At 30.2% G+C, this 18,500-nt stretch overlaps 2 protein-coding genes across 4 annotated transcripts; one reads left to right on the forward strand and one right to left on the reverse strand.

Annotated features, from left to right (window-relative positions):
• Window positions 1-393: 393 nt before the first annotated feature.
• LOC100819914 (kinesin-like protein KIN-14C) lies at window positions 394-7,364 on the forward strand. 2 transcript variants are annotated; one of them, XM_014778687.3, is made up of 20 exons: window positions 394-548; window positions 660-743; window positions 895-972; window positions 1,054-1,146; window positions 1,262-1,291; window positions 1,394-1,630; window positions 1,883-2,119; window positions 2,547-2,783; window positions 3,241-3,579; window positions 3,663-3,744; window positions 3,839-3,934; window positions 4,016-4,192; window positions 4,291-4,397; window positions 4,487-4,665; window positions 4,745-4,909; window positions 4,994-5,247; window positions 5,348-5,511; window positions 5,892-6,265; window positions 6,964-7,067; window positions 7,173-7,364. In XM_014778687.3, exons 1-20 carry the CDS (start codon window positions 477-479, stop codon window positions 7,226-7,228), a joined length of 3,165 nt encoding a protein of 1,054 aa, XP_014634173.2. In that variant the 5' UTR covers window positions 394-476; the 3' UTR covers window positions 7,229-7,364. The 2 variants fall into 2 exon arrangements, with proteins under 2 accessions (XP_014634173.2, XP_040873852.1); XM_041017918.1 differs by lacking the exon at window positions 394-548 and having other exon boundaries at window positions 708-807.
• A 1,844-nt stretch (window positions 7,365-9,208) lies between these two features.
• Window positions 9,209-11,436, reverse strand: LOC100306293 (uncharacterized). Of its 2 annotated transcripts, none has more exons than XM_006584428.4 (4): window positions 11,163-11,436; window positions 10,681-10,900; window positions 10,505-10,571; window positions 9,209-9,893 (listed from the first exon to the last, which is right to left on the reverse strand). In XM_006584428.4, exons 2-4 carry the CDS (start codon window positions 10,842-10,844, stop codon window positions 9,621-9,623), a joined length of 504 nt encoding a protein of 167 aa, XP_006584491.1. In that variant the 5' UTR covers window positions 10,845-10,900; window positions 11,163-11,436; the 3' UTR covers window positions 9,209-9,620.
• Window positions 11,437-18,500: the final 7,064 nt, after the last annotated feature.

Consider the following 18,500-nt stretch of genomic DNA (forward strand, 5'->3'; position numbering starts at 1 on the left):
GAATTTTATTCAACTCAGACTTGTGTGTGTTTAAGCATACAATGTTTTAAACATGGTAACATGGTTATGTTAACAATTAAGAAAACTTATTTGTGAAGTCCTAACATGTACTATTAAAGAGATAGTATAAAAAGTGTTGGTACTGCTCTCTAATCAAAATGGACATTTCATAGCAGTAGCTACTACTTACTAGTTACTAAGAAGAAATACTGATTTTAACTAGAGAATAGCGTCAAAAGAACTTATGACATTTTATCTTTGTCCTAAAGTTAAATCTTATTAACTTTTGTATGGAAGACCTTTTCCTTGAAATTTCTTGTTAAATACTATTTATCTATATTGTTTGTCCATCATCAGTTTCCAAATAGATGGCGCTCTTGTTCTTAAGTGATTAGTTTTAGTCATTTTTATATTCTGCAGAATCATCAGCTTCATTAATACACCATGTTGGTCATAACTTTCATGAGGTGTTTCAAATGAAACCTGGGAGTTACGCAGATCTTCCTGCTGCAAAAATAGCAGAAATGATGAAATCAAACAGTATAGATGTAAGATCTTAAAGTCAACCACCTGATACACACGCTTTATGTATGTATATAGATACGCATTTTTTCTGTTTGATACATAACTGATTTGTTTCAGAGTCTCTAATGTTGCAGAATGCTCCCACTCAGTCGCTTCTGAGTGTTGTGAATGGTATTCTTGAAGAAAGTGTTGAAAGAAGAAATGGGGAAATACCTCATGTATGGCCTCGGAGACTTTGGTTTGGTGTTACATATGTTCATAAACTCATTCATTAGCCTACATGTATATAATCGATGCAATTGGTTTGCACCACTAACACATGTGCCACAAACAGTTTCACAAACACTGTCTATTATCTTTGTTGTTCAGCGTGTGGCTTGCTTGTTGAAAAAGGTTACTCAAGAGATTGAGCGGCGCATGTCAACTCAAGCAGAACATTTGCGAACTGTATGTTATGTTCATTACATTATTATTTTCAAAAGCTAGTTACTTAGTTTCTCATATCACTTTCTTACCCTATGACTTCAGCAAAACAATCTTTTCAAGGCTCGAGAAGAAAAATACCAATCGAGAATAAGAGTACTCGAGGCACTTGCATCTGGAACTATAGATGAGAGTGAGGTATCACAAATAGTTTTGTCTAGTTATTTTGCTAGAAGTATACCAATTTTATATACCTTCAAATTTTCCATATTGGTACGAGATTTCTATTTATCAGAGGGAACTTTTGTAACAGATATGTCCTAGCCAGTTTCAGCAGTTGAAGGTAATGGTTTCTTGATTTGCACAATAAACAGCGTATTGATACACTTTTAATTGAATTATGTTTAAGTTATTTGGTTTTGGGCTCTCTGTCCATTCAATACAGGGTGAGAAGATCAAAGAGAAAGTAAAAAAGGTAGATGAGAATGAAGTTGTTAGGTTGATAAAAGAGCAGGAGGACAAAAATTTGGAAATTTCAGCCTTGAAGGTAGAACTGGAAACAGCCAAAAGAACATATGAAGTACAATTCTCACAGATGGAAGAAGAAGCTAACAGTTTTAAAGCAGCATTGACACGGAAGGTCCAAGAATATGAGCATCAATTGGAAGAATTAAGAAATGAGGTAAATGTTTCTTACTTTGCACAAACAGCAATATATTGGTACAATATGAGGGAAAGGACAAGACCAAGAGGTTTTGGTTAATCAGAATATAATTTCACTTTGGTAATCTATGCTGAAACGTTTATGGCTCAGATACTTGACATAAAACTCTAATTCTAATTGGAAAATAGCACTAAAAACATTTAAGTTTTATCCTTTGAGAAATTAGTTTCATGTTATATGTATTATGAAATATTTGGCCCTTCAATACAGGCTGAAAAGATCAACGAGGAAGTAAAAACGACAGATGAAGAGGAATCTATTAAATTCATGAAAGAACAGGAGGACAAAAAATTGGAAATTTCATCATTGAAGCAAGAACTGAAAACAAAAAAAAAAACATATGAAGTGCAATGTTCACAGTTGGAAGAAGACGCTAAAGATGCTAAAGCAGAATTGACACAGAAGGCCCAAGAATATGAGAATCAATTGGAAGCATTAGGAAATAAGGTAACTGTTTCTTTGCAGTTTGCACGATAAGCAATAGATTTTTTTTTATCGCCAAATTTTAGTTGTTAATTGTTAGTTTATCGTTAGTGGGAAAGAACCGAACCCATTTCCCTCCCTTCCTTCTCCTTTTATCACCAAGTCAATCTTATAATTCCTCCATAAGCAACAGATTAGTACACTTTGAGAGGCAGGACAAGACCAATAGGTTTTAGTTAAAACTTGAAATACAAAACTTAGATGCATTTGATGTTCTCTAATCAGAATAAGAATTTCAGCTTAGTAACCTATGCTGAAACTTTTATTACGGATTCTTGAGATAAAACTGATTCTGATTGAAAAACATATAAGGAACAGTATTTATGTCTTATCCTTAAATAAATTGCTTTATTGTTATTTGTATTATGAGCTCTCTGACCCTTCAATACAGGTTGAAAAGATCAAAGAGGAGGTAAAAACGGCAGATGAAAAGGAAATCGTTAGGTTGATGAAAGAACAAGAGGACAAAAATTTGGAAATTTCAGCATTAAAGCAAGAACTGGAAACAACCAAAAGAACATATGAAGTACAATGTTCACAGTTGGAAACACAAGCTAAGGATGCTAAAGCAGAATTAACTCAAAAGTCTCAAGAATATGAGCAACGATTGGAAGAATTAAGAAATAAGGTAACCATTTCTTACTTTTCAAGATATGCAACATTTTGGTACAGTTTTAGTCTTATATGCAGAGAGCAAGAGCTTTTAATTAATCTAAATGGGCATCCCTACAACGTACGTGTATTTTTTTATAATTATTTATTAGCAACGTACTTTATGTATTTATCTATTCTTATAATATCAATTTTAATATTAATTAATTTAATATTATTTTGATAATAAAATGCCATAATTTATTTTAAAAAAAATTACTTATTTAATCTCATAAAACATTTTCTCAACATTAATTTTATCCTTAAAAATTTACAGTATCAAATAATTCTTTTAAAGATTAAAATAGCTTATGAGATTATGCCCGAATGGTGTACGTATATGTATTTTTAATATTTATATACAGTTCTTACATAGTATTGATTATTTTCATGTTATTTGTTTGTATTATGGGTCCATTGGTCCTTCAATACAGGTTGAGGAGATCAGAGAGGAAGAAAAAAAGGCAGATGAAAAAGAAATCATTAGGTTGATGAAAGAGCAGGAGGACAAAAATTTGGAAATTTCATCATTGAAGCAAGACCTAGAAGCAACTAAAAAAACAAATGAAGTACAGTGCTCACAGTTGGAAGGAGAAGCTAAGGGTGCTAAAGCAGAACTGGAACAAAAGTCTCAAGAATATGAGCATCAATTGGAAGAACTAAGAAATAAGGTTAAGGAGCTTGAGGTTTCTTCTGATTCAAAAGATCAGAAGTGGAACATGAAAATGAACCAAATGCAGACAGTTATAAAATTTCAATTCAGTTCCCTACAGGTACACTTACAAATGTGTTAATGTCAATGTTATCTTGGTGATGTCAAACATTACAATTTTGTACTTAATTTGCAAAAACCCAGAAATTGAAATTATCTTGGGAGTCCATTAAGCACAATGTTATGAAAGAGCAAACGGTTTATGCAGAGGATTGTGATCGGTTAGGTAGGCCTTTTTAGTAGAATGCATCTGGTTTTTGCAAAACCGTTTGCTTCTTAGGAGTTAACTCTCATCATTTGGTTGTAAATTAATTTTTCAGGTGTTTATCTTAAACCACTGCTACATGCAGCTGAGAACTACCATGCTGTTCTTGCTGAAAATCGAAAAATGTTTAATGAGATTCAAGAATTAAAAGGTGGCATTATCTATGTGTGTTTGTCTACTAGGCTATTGATGTAAGTCTACTATGAATTCACACAAATTTTTTCTGATACAGGAAATATCAGAGTATTTTGTCGAATTAGACCATTTCTTTCAGGCAAAAAGGATAAACAATCTATTGTTGAACTCATTGGTGAAAATGATTTGGTTGTGGCAAATCCATCCAAAGAAGGAAAAGATGCTCTTCGATCTTTTAAATTTAACAAGGTTTTCGGCTCTGCCACAACTCAAGGTTTTAGGATTAATTTTTTTTATCACAGTTTCTCCCTGATTAAGTTGTTATGTTAACATTCTAATGTTGTACTAATGATATTAAATTGAATAATGCAGCGGAGGTATACTCTGACATTCAATCCTTTATAAGATCAGTTCTAGATGGATATAATGTGTGTATATTTGCTTATGGCCAAACTGGTTCAGGGAAAACTTATACGATGGTATGAACCCTCTGAATATATTGATTTTTATCTCATACATCATGCTATTGAAGGAATTCTTCATTCTATAAGATGCCAACTTTTCTCAGACTGGTCCAAATGGGGCAACAAGCGAGACTATTGGTGTTAATTATCGAGCTCTAAATGACCTCTTCAAGATTGCCACAAGTAGAGAAAGCTTCATAGACTATGAGATTGGAGTTCAGATGGTAGAGATATATAATGAGCAAGTCCGTGACTTGTTAATAACAGATGGTTCTCCAAAAAGATATCCTTTTTTTAACATTTTATTCTTTGCATGGATTTTCTTCTACTTTTTTCTTTTTCTGATTTCCTTAAATGCACACACTTGGGATATTGACTCGATCTCAACCAAAGGGCTTAGCAGTACCAGATGCTAGCTTGTTCCCTGTGAAATCACCTTCAGACGTGATTAAGCTAATGGACATTGGACTTAAAAATAGAGCCATTGGTGCAACTGCTATGAATGAAAGAAGTAGCCGTTCTCACAGGTTACACCACTTTTTTTCCCCCTTCTTTAACATTGAAATGAAAGCTTTCTATTATGATAACAGCATGTAAACTTATGTATACAGTGTTCTCTCAATTCATATTTGTGGAAAGGACTTGAAGATTGGTTCCACAATGGTTGGTAATCTTCATTTGGTAGATTTGGCAGGAAGTGAAAGGGTAGATCGGTCTGAAGTAATTGGGGATAGGCTTAAGGAAGCACAACATATAAACAAATCACTATCTGCCCTTGGAGATGTTATTTTTGCCCTTTCTCAAAAAAGCCCCCATGTACCATACAGAAACAGCAAACTTACTCAACTTCTACAAACTTCTCTTGGTAAATCTTTATTCATCATTTATTATGTCACATTCCTTGAATCTTTTCTATGTAGACTTTCTTTTGATCTTTGAATCTTGTCTTTGATTTTACTGCACAGGTGGCCAAGCAAAGACACTCATGTTTGTCCAAATTAATTCAGACATAAGTTCATATTCTGAAACACTGAGCACTTTAAAGTTTGCTGAAAGGGTTTCTGGAGTTGAATTAGGAGCTGCACGAAGTAGCAAAGAGAGCAAAGAAGTCAGAGAATTAATGGAACAGGTACTACCTTTTGTCTACCAAAATATGTTGGCATGACTGTATTACATTCTTTTCAGCTTTGTGAATGAACTTAAATGTCTTTCAGTTGATCTTATATCTGTTTCCTTTGCTTTTATTTTATACTTTGAAGTGCATGTTTGGATTAACTGTTTGTAAAGTTTGAATGAATTTCGTTTTACAAAGCAAACCTGATGTTTCTTTCATTTGAAACTTGGATTAAAGCCAAACATAAGTGCCTAAAATTATTGAACGAGAAACTAAACATATCACACCAACCTGAGTTTAGCAAAACAAACGTATGTTCAAGGCAGCTGAACGAGAAACGAAATATAGCCAAAATTAGTTGATTACCAAACACACAACTAATTATCCTCTTCCAGGTGTCTTCTTTGAAGAACGCTATTTCTGCAAAAGAGGAGGAGATTCAGAGGCTTCAATTACTCAAAGGTTCAGTCGGTAGCATTGTTTGGCGAAACCAAATTCCACGAAGTAGAAGTATTAAGCACTACGAAGCTGATAACCAGCAACCGATGGATGATCACATACATCAAAGTGAATCTCTTCATCAATCTGAACTTAATGGGGGAAATATAGGAAAGAAAGTTGCTGCAAATGCAGAAACTTCGGGATTTACAGATTCTGATTTTGATGGAAAATCAAGTGATCTTTCTGACAGTAGTGTTGCTCCAGGCACAGAAACTGATGGTTCTGAAAATTCCAGTCTCACCGAAGGCAAAAAATCATCAGACAAGAGGTGAATAATGCCTATTCTATTACAGCTTTGGTTACTGCCCTTTACATTCCTGCTAAAGAGTTTACTAAATCTTCATATTAGAAAGGGAATTCTTGTTAATTTCCCAGCTAGTTATCTGTACCAAAGTTATCAAAATATATCTGGTAACATAAATATAACCCCTTCCCCGTGAACTCAACTATTTAAGGAAACATTTTGTACAGTACAAGGGATTTTCTTCATTGACTAAGTAGGAACTTTTACCACATTGGTTGAAGGCTTAATTACACTTTCGGTTTCTCTTGGTCAATTTTAGTCTTTCAAGTTTCAAGTGTGTAAATTGGGTCCCTTGGGTTTCACCAATGTGTTATTTTAGTCCCTAGATTTTAATCGAATCCCTTAGTTTAGTCACTCAAATTTCTTACAATTGCAATACCTATTGACCCACTTGAAATTTGGGGATTAAAATCACACATTTATGAAACTTGAGAGACCTAATTGGTACAATTGAACTTGAAGAACCAAAATTACAATTAAGAAGCAAGATGCATGTTAAATTTGCATATTATTCATTTGCAAGTATGTGTATTCATACGAATCATACATGCTTGCCCGGGGAACAATCAGAGATAGTCTACACTACCTGCATCATTTAGTAGTCATGCTTAAAATTAATGTAAATATGATTTTTTTTTTAATTTTCTTCATATATTTTGCAGATCTAAAGCAATTCGTAAAACTGTTCAAGTGATGAGGAAATTAAGCCGAACTTCATCTACGGCGACCACCCCAGTAAAGGACGACCCCGTGAAGAAGTCACCAGGTATGTACTAACATAAAGTTGAAGTCTCCATTGGGGATATGAATACTATTCTTAAAACCTATGTTCATTTAACTGTTGAACTTTCTTTCACAAATTTGATGTCAGGTATTAAAAAGAGCGTCAGTATAGGCAACCTTAAACCTCCAAAACTGTGGAAGTAAAGTAGGAAGCAGAAGCTACAATTTATTGATCTAGTCTTTCACTATTTGACACGCACCATGTAAATAGAATTGTTTCATTGGTATGTTCTAACACTTGAATTTTAGTCATTTTTGTGGGTGTTTGCATCCAGTCCAATTTTGTATTCTTAAGTCGGAGACAACCCAAGTCCCCCACCACGGCATCACCGCCACAAAAAAAATAAAAAATAAAAAATAAAAAATAAAAAAAAATGCTAGTTTGTGTATAAACGTAAGAGCTAAACTCCATCAGTTTAAAATAGAGAAGGGTTTATAGCAAGCATTCAACAAGCTGATGTACAAAGTTTGATACGCGTTGACAACAATGTGCTGGTCTATAAAAACTTATATTTTTATTTCAAAGCATCGTTCCTTGAAAATGACCAACCAAACTTACAAAAGGACAGGATATTAAAAGAAGAACATCACATTAGTGCACAACGTATAAATAAATAACAGCAAATCAAGCCCGCAATAAATCACCTAGAATCACGTTGAAATATCAAATAATGTGATTTTATATCTTTAAACAAATTAGCTTATAAATTAGTTAAGGTAGTTTATATACTATTAAAATGCCCTGATAAACACATTCAATATTTACATATTTGATTTATTGTCAAAAAATTTATTCAAACACTAAAATTAATTGAGCTAAAATAACTTTTACGTTAAATAAAATAAATATATACTATGTTGGTACTACCTTGTTTTTTAGAAATAAAGACTCAATTGAAAATTATACAAATGAAAATTATATTTTAAGGAACCTCTCTAAATTGTTTAAAACATAACAATTGTGTTCTTTCGGTCACATTTGTTTATTTATTTGACAAAAATTGGTATTTTGCATTGATTGTCAATAAACCGATGTAATACGTTTCATTTTTTAAAGCAACCGATGTAAAAGACTCTATAGATAAAAACACCGCATTTGCATCCAGCCGCCGACCACGCCCCAAGTTCAATTTATTTTGGCAAATACCTTAATTTTCTAAAGACAAATCAGTGATCTTTGATAGGTTTTGTTCAAAATTAAATAATCTACAAAAGTCCTCAACCAAATTTCACGTAACGCAATTCCCATATCCAAAATTCAATTTTGCGAAAACATGCAACATGGTTTTGTTTGAATTTTAAACGGGACTCAAATTCAATTCCCATATTCCAAATTCTCAAAGTGTTTGGCAGAGAAGTCTCAATGGTGATAACCATCATCAACATCGTCATCTTTTTGTGGCGCCATGCTTCATGAAGTCTCGATTACCACCATCGTGTCACCTCTCCTCTCTCACAACTTTGGTGACCTCCTTGTTCTTATAGAGAACATCCTCGTGCACAAAGATGAGAGGTGATTTTCTAATTTCAAGTAGTAATCAACGTTATCAATTGGACGAAAAAGAAGGCATGATTGTTGTATTTTAAACAATTAAAAGATCAAATTAAACATTTTAATAATTGAGAGATAAAATTAAATCTTAAAAATATAATTGAGACTAAATATATAATTAAAAGCATAATTTATATAAACATTCACTCCGACACACACTGTTTGCCGCACTGCTAACATGCATATCCGGCGAAGTTGACTCCACATCTCATATTTTATACACCATTCCACGACACCATCACATAAGCAAATACTAACCCATCATTTTCCAACAAATCAATCAACTAGTCCATGATTAGAACACAAGACAGCCACTCAAATCTGACCATAAAATGCGCTTTGTTGCTTCCTGAGATCCTCCTAAACCAATAATTTTTTCCCTCGTGTCTCTCTCTCTCTTTTAAAGAACCAAATCATGGATATGCACTAGAAAAATACAATCCAACATCCTCACCTTTTCAATGGGTGGATTGCGTTTAACAGACAATTTCTTTTGGAGATTATCATAACATAATATTAAATAGGCAACACCTCCAAAAAGGGCACCCACAAAAATTAATAAATAAAACTGATTTACAAAATTCCAAAGATTTTTCCTCAATTTCCTCCAAATTACAATTACAACGGGAGGACCTGAGTGACAGACACAACAATTGTAAGACTCTACGAACCTAACAAGACAGTTGCTCCTTTTTCCCCTGCCATGTTCTCTTTTATTAATCAAAAGGAAAAACCACACACAAAAACAAAATCCTCCCTATCTGAAATTTTACATAATACCATACTCAAAAACAGACTTGCACAGACCACTTATATATACATAATAGTACTCTAACAACATGATTAGCTCCTCTTTCCAAAAAAAAAAAAAAAACTCTCCAGCTATTTGAACTTGATTGAGTTTTAGTCCTCTACCATCTTTTCTCAGCTTCCTGTATCAGTTCTCTCTTTTCTTTCCTTTTTTATTTTTTGTTCAAAAATGGTTTATGCTACAGCAGAGATGCTGCAGCTTCTCCTATCTCTGTTAAGACAGTCAAAACCTTCGATCCTTACAGCAGCTGGTGTGTGACCAAATTTCTTTGGAACACAACCACGAGCTGAAGAAGAGGATGCCTCGGTAAATGGACTAAAATTCCCATTACCAAATTGCTCATCTTGGATTAGAGGGTTAGAGGCCCTGCTAGGAGGAGATCCGCAGAAAAATGGTGGTGACGATGCTACCACTTGGCCTCCAGATCTTTCCAGATAGCAATTTTCCTGCAAACAAATCAAACAAGTCTTTAGTTAGATTATTTGAACCCCATGACAAAAAATGATGATTTAGTTACTATAATCAAAAGGGTACATGAGCTTTGGTCATGAATCATTATCACTAAAAATTGATTTAGTGCCTAATTGGCAAATACCCATAATCAATTCCTCCAAGTTGAACATATTCCAATATAAGTCTGTAGATGATATTAATTTGAACACACATCCCAAATTATATTCAGTTGTCGAAAAAAAACTTAATCAAAATCAATTTAACAAAAATCAATTTTATCCAACTATAAAATAAATTGGATCTTTTAGGTATCACAAGAAAACAACTGTTTATAAGTTATTATGTTTTTCAGGGAAATTCTTGTACTAGAAAAATCAAAACGGGTGCATAACCTTTGATTATAAATCATCTCCAAAACTTGATTTAGTGGATCTTTGGGTATCACAAGAAATCAACATTTTTTTATCATATAAATATGCTTGTTTCTCATGAAAATACTAGTACGAGGAAAAATACGAAGATTGTGTAAGAAAGTAAACATTTTTTTCAAGTAAATTTAATATTGTTTCCTAGAATACAACAAAAAATTAACATAGGAAAGAACCTTGGGGAGGATGATGTCCAGAAGCTCTGCCCCAACTCCTGAATCTTCCACCTCAGATTGGAAGCTGCTATTTTTTAGTGAACAGATTCAAAAAAAAAAAAGTCATAATTTTTACAACAGATTTGCTTGAAAAACCACACAGAAAAAGTTAATAATAAAAAAGAACAGAGAAATACCTGATGATTGGGTGCCTTGAGGGTCTGATTTGCGTGTTGATGGAAGAGTGGTTTATGAGACCCAATCGGCGAGGTTTGGGGCAAATCACTGATTCCATGTTCGTCTCCTCACAGTTTGTCAAGGTGTTCTTCTCTTGGTACCCATAGTAGCTGTAGCTATTCATTTTTCCTCTTTTTGTTTCCTCCCGAAAACCAAACCACAGATCTTAACAAGGAACACCTGCAATCACAGTTTTTCTTATGGTTTGAGAAGCAATAGAAAAATTCAACTTAACCCAATAAAACCATACAAAAAGAAAGAAACCCATTTTCACAGTTTTATAAATCCACAAGAGCTTAAAAAAAGTTTGAGACTTGATTGAAAGCAAAGATGAAAAACACCCACTTCTTCTCAGGCAGATGAAAACCCAAAAAGGCTTTAAATTTTGAGACTTTACACAAAAGAGTTGTTTTAACGCGTAAGGAAAGGGAGAAGAGAGTACCTGAGCTGCCTGCTACAGTCACAAAGTGAGAGAGGGCACCCTGAGAAGAAGAAACAGAAAAAAGAGAGAAAGTGGGGGAAGAGATAAGAATATAGAGAGAGAGAGAGAGAGAGAGAGAGAGAGAGAGAAGTGCTACAGTGGAGGCAGGTGCAGAGGGAGTGATGCAAGACCGCACTTGTGGAACATGGATTGATGATTGAGATCTGGGAATGATGTGTCGTCTTGGGAGCAGTGATCCCCACACACGTGGAGGTGGTGATGACTGATCTTCTCCTTCTCTTTTACAGTTGAAAACGTGTATGTATTTATTGGGCCTAAAACGGTTAGTGTGATTTTTTTATTCATAAGTTCCATAACTTTTAACTAAGTAGGTGGGGAGCGGTCAAACGACCATCACGGGTAATTTTTTTTAAAATTTATCATTTAGAATAAAATTTAAAATAATATCTCTAAAAGAATAAATGGTAACATGTGTTACCAACCCTAATATTTATTATGATTTCTTTTATCTTTTAACATGGTTGTAAAATTTTACACTTTAATTTTTTATTTATTTTAAATATGACTTTAAAGTTGTATGATTTATTTTTCACAACTCAAGTCGTAAATGAATTTTTTTTATTCAACTCTTAAATTATTTTATTACTTCAATTTTTTTACTTTTTTTAAAATTGTAAATATTATTTAATAAATTAATGTATGTTTTCTTTTTTATTTCTATTTAATATTTTTTATATGATTTTATTTAATATTTATATATTTTTTGTATATAATATTTTCTATATTTTTTACTAATATTAATAATTATTATTTTTTTGTAAATTAAAAAATAAAAAAAAAACTTAAATTTAAATAAAAATATTAAAATGTACTATATATTTATTTAACATTTATAAAACAATTATAATCCTTAACATTAATAAAAAATATATAGAAAATATATTAAATATTAAATAAAATAATATAGAAATGTTAAATAAAACTAAAAAAAGAAAACATATATTAATTTATTAAATAATTAAAATAAAAAATTATTTACATTTTAAAAAAGTTGAAGTCCTAAAATAATTTAGGATTTCAATAAAAAAAATTCCCTGCCAACTTTAAAGTTGTGGAAAAAAACTTTTAAAACTTTAAAATCATGTTTAAAATAAACAAAAATTACATTCATAAATTTTTTTACAGCTTCAATATGAAAACAAAAAATCATAACAAAACTTTCAATTCGAAAATTGTAACATATGAGGTTATTAATTTAAATTTTATCTCAAATGATAAATTTGAAAAAAAAAATGTCCCTGGTTGGTTGTTTGGTCGGTGGGAAGCTTGTCAATTTTTTATTTATTAAGTGTGATATTTAAACGTTTTTTTAAAATATTTTTAATTAAAATTAAAATTTTATTTTTCATGTCAAGTTATTGGATGAGTTACTCAGGTAAAATTTTAATTAAAAACAATATCAACAATGTTTAAGATGTGAAGTCTTTATTTCTCCAAAGAAAAGATGTTAAGTCTTATTTATTTTGGCATAGAAAAAAAAAACAGTAAATAGTTCATATACTTAAAAAGTGTTAGTTCTTTTCTTTTTACCGTAAAAGTACTAGTTACTCGTTTAATTGGACATTTTTAATATATTTTTTTTTCATGAAAAGTGTTAGTCACATACTATTTTCTATTACACTCGTTTTAAGTTTTAACACATTTTTTTATTATTAGTTAAAATTTATCTAAAATTAAAAATTAAAAATATATAATTTAATACACCTCTTCTGGTTCACTCTCTTTTATATTTACCTCTAAAACTAATTTAAAATTTTTTTACAAAAATTATCAATAATTAAAAATAAGTCACAACTTAAATTATTGTTCATTGGTAAATTTAAAATAAAATTTATATATTGATACATATTTATGTATTGTAAATTTTAATCACGGTAAAAATTATATATTAAATAGTGTTTTATTGTAAATTTTAATATTTAAATATAAATCATATTATAATAAATTCATTTTCAGTAAAATTTATTCATAAACAAACTAATGAAATCATTCATGTCTTAACAAAAATGTCTAGATTTCATGTTAGCTCATAAATTTTATTTTTATTTCAATTAGTACTTACTTTATTATTACGAATGAAATCATTTGAGCTTTTCTTTATAAAATAAAATAAATCAGTTTTATTAAATTTAATTTTATAACACACTTGTAATTTAAACTTATATTTACAAACTTGAATACACACGTTTAAAGTCATACTAAAAGCATCGAAGTCTTATACCAAAGTTGGACTCGTATAGGAGTAAGGATCCCATCAAGAAATGCAGCTACATTATTTTGCTTCTATACATACATGACGGGATAAGTACATCATCGATAGATTTCAATTTTAATTATTTTTCAGCTCGCTAAAATACTGTATTTCGCTTTAATTTAGTTAATTTTTCGCATTTTTGGTAACCAATGGCATTTCATCCCTTTTCCAAACCTCAAAGTCAAACAAAAAAAAATGTTCAAAGTCCAACAATAAAGGTCTTATTTTTTTTCTTAGCAAAAGTATATATTTATATACAGAAATAGGCCTGTGATTGAAAAATATTTGATACACATTCAATATGCTATCTAACATCCTAAGAGAGAGAAATATAAATAATATGTAATAGGAGAGAGATAAAAAAATGAAAAATATTAATAAGAAATTTAAAATAAAAAAGTATTTGTATATTATTATTCTATGCGATTAATAAAGAAGAAGAAAAATTTGGGATGAATCAAAGCAAAGAATAAATAGACCACTGTAGACATCACTCATCAGATTCGAAGATCTAAAGTGATTCATATCTATATATATTCCATTCTAAAGTGGCAATGATAAATAGCATTTTGAATTTGAGCAACGGAAGGTGCCTCATCCTAGAATTAAAGAGGGACCAAAATTATAATTCATACAAAATTCAATTATTAAAATTAGACACAACTTTAAATTATTTCCTATATTTAATTTTTTTAGTATATTTTGCTCTCATTACACAATGCAAAAAAAGGATTTTATATAGTCTAGTTTCATAGTTAGAATAAGATGGAATGAGATACAATAAATTATTTTATTTTATTTTTATAAATTGGTGGAAACATGGTCTTGGTAATTTTTAGAAGAAAAATGTTAAAAACACATTTTTTAACATCCTAGAGTTTGATCGATAGAAATTGGAAGAGGATGGACGATAAAATATGTTGGATTGGTTGGTAAAAGGGAGAGATAGGGAAAATAAAATTAAAAATGGTAGTAGGGTTTAATGTACTATTTGTTTTTATTATTTATATCCATCTTTTTATCTCTCCACTTTTCTTTAAGCAAATACTTATACTTTTCACTGTATATTTCTTACCTATTTCTGTTATTTTTTATTTCCATTATTAGTTCTATTTCTTTTCTCTATATCAAACAGAACATTAGTAATTAAGGAGGGGTAATTTTAGATAATGATAAGAGCTTCGCTTGGTGAAAAACAAAGGGTATGAATCTGACATTTTTTTTTTAAAAGAGTTAAACCTTTGTGAGAGACCATATCGGTATATATTTTTAAAGAAAAAAAAAACATCACTTGGTTAAAAACTGAAATTATGAAGGCCAGGTAACTTGCATGCACTATTTATCTCTCCTCCAATGTCTTATTCCACATGGAATTTCCCAACACACATATTTCAAACTACAATATTAAAAAAGAGTGGAGGGAAAGAAAGGATAGAAAATAACAAAGCCAAGCTGATATGACCAACAACACATAATTAGAGTAGTAATTAGATGGCTTTCACCTTCAATTTCGTGAATTGATTAACCAACAACAGATACTGATGAGCCAAGTAAATCAACCTAATAAAGAATATCAAGAATATAATACCAGACGTTTGAAATTTTCATTTAAATTGGTGTTTAAGACACCCATGTAGCTTTTTAATCAAACTACATTAAACCACAATTATACAATCAACAATTAATATTACAAGTAATATCGAAAGTCATATATATATATATATATATATATATATATATATATATATATATTTGAAATCCAGAGCAAAGTTATGCTGCCTCAAAAAGAGTACATTGCCTCCACAAACTACAAAGCAACACATTTCAGAAATCAAACTAGCAGTATTAGGTTATTGAAGGAAATGAACACATAAGTTTTTTTTCTTTCTAAATCAAACATGATGCTAGTTATGCCAATTAGATTTGCATATTGTCTGTCACTAATAAGGAAGATAGATGCATCATACCACATTAAAAAGAAAACATCGTGGGATAGGGAATCTCTGAATTGAGGCGGTGCTGGGTACGTGTGAATCGAGAACCAATACCACTTTACATTTTCAATCAGTCCAACATTCATGTTACGTACGCAGGGTTACAGATCACAAATCGAAGCCGTCCACTAAATACTAATAATATCCAACGGTAGATATTAGCGGTGAACCAATACACCACTTGATGAAGCGGTGTACGTTGGATGCAATATTTGTGGGCATGCGACGCAGCTTTGGTATCTCTGGTGTGGGTTCATTTTAAGATGCCTTGTGACCTGTGACTATGTTCCTCCACCCCACAAGAAATAAAGATAAAGGATGCCACAGAAAAAATAATATATTATTCATAAAGAGATCGAAGACCAATAACAACATACATACCACATATTATATGAGGATAAAAATAAAAAAAAAGGAGGCCTTTTCCGATTGAAATCAAAATGACAAAATTAACGTGTATCTTATCAATTATATATACTGATTAATTAACAATTTTATAAAATATGCATGCTATATACGATGAGTCGATCAAATAAAATAATAATTATATAACTTGTAACAAAAATAAAATAATAGCTGGTTTAACTCTTTAAACTTTGGATCATTAGAAATTTATAAGAACTGCTAAACAGCTTTATTATTAGCTCAGTACATGAATCGAATTCAACATGCATATATAATATTTTTATCTACAAATCATTAAAAATTTATCAAACCTACTAAATAACTTTATTAATTAGCTCAGTACATGAACCGGACATGCGTAATATTTTTATCTACAAATTAATTATTATAAGAAAAAAATTAAGTATAATATTTTAGATATTTTTATATTGTTTTTTAATTAAAACTGAAATTTCACTTCAGTAATTGATAGTATTAATCTTTATTATTAAATTTATTAAGGTATAATTTTAATTTTAGTTTTAATGAAAAACTAATTAAAGATACAACAACAAATAAGGTTTTGTTATTATAATTTGCATATGGTAAAATGTATCTTTAAAAAAAAGATTTTTTTTCCCGTACATTCGTCAGGATGGATTTTGCTTGGTCTCATAAATGCTAGTTGGTTTTAGAACTTTTTTGGTATTATTACTTATTTTTAGATATTATTACTTATTTTTTTGTTTTTGAATATCAAATTGATTAAAATTAAGTTGCAGTTGTTTATATAAATAACAATTGTTTATGAATAAAAAATATTTTCTTATCATTTAAGGAAAATAACTTAAGAATGACTTAAAATTATCATTAGAATAAAATATATATGAGTTACTTAAGTATAAGGTAATATTATAAGAACTATTAACATAAAATAAATAACTTAAAATAAGTTGTTTAAGTTTCACTCATTCGAGATGTTGTTGATGAGTTAGTGCACAGCAAATTACAATCACGACATAATTAATTAATTGGTGAAACTAAACTAATTTATTTTATTTTTATTAATTTGTAGGAATAAAGAGAGGTACTTAAGGAGTGATTTGGCTGGAGTGAGAAAATTATTGTTCAAGAATAAATTTTTAAAATATATAACATGATGTCACATCTTTTTATTTCTATTTTAATTTAAATATTTTTAATTCTTTTTCTTTTGCACAATTAAACATATTCTGAGTTTACATTATTTTATGCATATTGTTTAATCAACTAGTTAGATTCTTTAATCTAATATAAGTTATTTGCATAAATGTATCTCAAAATAAAAAAATCTTTTTCACATGTACGTCAACATGGATTTTACATTGTGTCATAAATGCTAGTTGATTTGGGATTTTTTTTTTCCAGAAAATTCAGATCGAATCACTGGACGGCAATCACAGTATAATTAATGGATGGAAATTCATTTATAATACAACACTCTGTTCATTCAAATTTTATTTATTTTTAGTTTCGGAATAATTTCAGTGAACAAGTGGCGCTCCTCTATATGTTCCTTTTAAAGTACCATGCTGTGGACTTGTGGTGTGTATTGAGTTCATAGCAGCCATTAGTTTATTCCACATTTCTATATAATTAATTAAAAACTAAACGTTACTATATGTACTGATCTATAAATCTCTAAATCAATACCCCAGAAACACTAAAATACTGAGCCTTTTATACCTATATTAAAAATACCTCAATTTAAAGAGAAATATAAATATTAATAGATGAGGATGTGTGCTTTGAGGAGGGGAATGTCGGACTTTTTGAGATAACTGAGACTTGAAATAAGTCCATTTGCTCGCGGCCCATCACTGACCATAAGCTAGTTTTTAGTTCGAAAAATGTTTGGATATTGGAGGTTTTTCTAAGTAGTCTCGTCCGGTCTTCTCACTCAAGTGGTTAAGAGTTTGGACATTAAAAATTTGAGATGATAATGGGTGGAGTTTAGATAAATATATATTATCATATTATTTTTTTTAGTATAAGTGTGAGGTCAACATCACATAAGACAACAAGAATTATAATTCAAAGAGTTTGAATTAAAATATAATGTCAGATTCACTTATTTGATTATTCATAATTTATTGGTAAAAATCTTTCTAATGTTTATTTTTAATCCTTATCTTTATATTTATTAGGCATACTCATACTTGTTATTTGCACTTTATGTAAGTATTAATAAAAAAATAGTTATTTTTTTTACAATTGAATTGAAAAATCATTCTTAAATCATCTAGACATAAAATAAAAATGATCAGCATGATTTCTTGATATTATTAAATTCAATTGGATATGAACAAAGCAACAACCCAGCATGTTCAATCTAACCCAGTGCATACTATTGTAGAAAAAAAATATAACAGTAGTTTTTATGAGTCAAGGAAAATTATATAAAAAATATCACTTCGTATGTCCAAGATGAAATTTAGAGTGACAATAATTTTCTTTTAATACCCATTTTTTTCATAACTGAATTACACTCCCCAAGTGTACAAAACTTTGGGGCTCTAGGCCTCTAGCAATTATTCCACGAATTTTAATTAGGAAATGCCTTTTTCATAAGACTAATTAACATTTGAGAAAGAAAAGTCAGTACTT

Source organism: Glycine max, chromosome 8 (assembly GCF_000004515.6).
Source record: "Glycine max cultivar Williams 82 chromosome 8, Glycine_max_v4.0, whole genome shotgun sequence".
Classification (NCBI taxonomy): domain Eukaryota; kingdom Viridiplantae; phylum Streptophyta; class Magnoliopsida; order Fabales; family Fabaceae; genus Glycine; species Glycine max.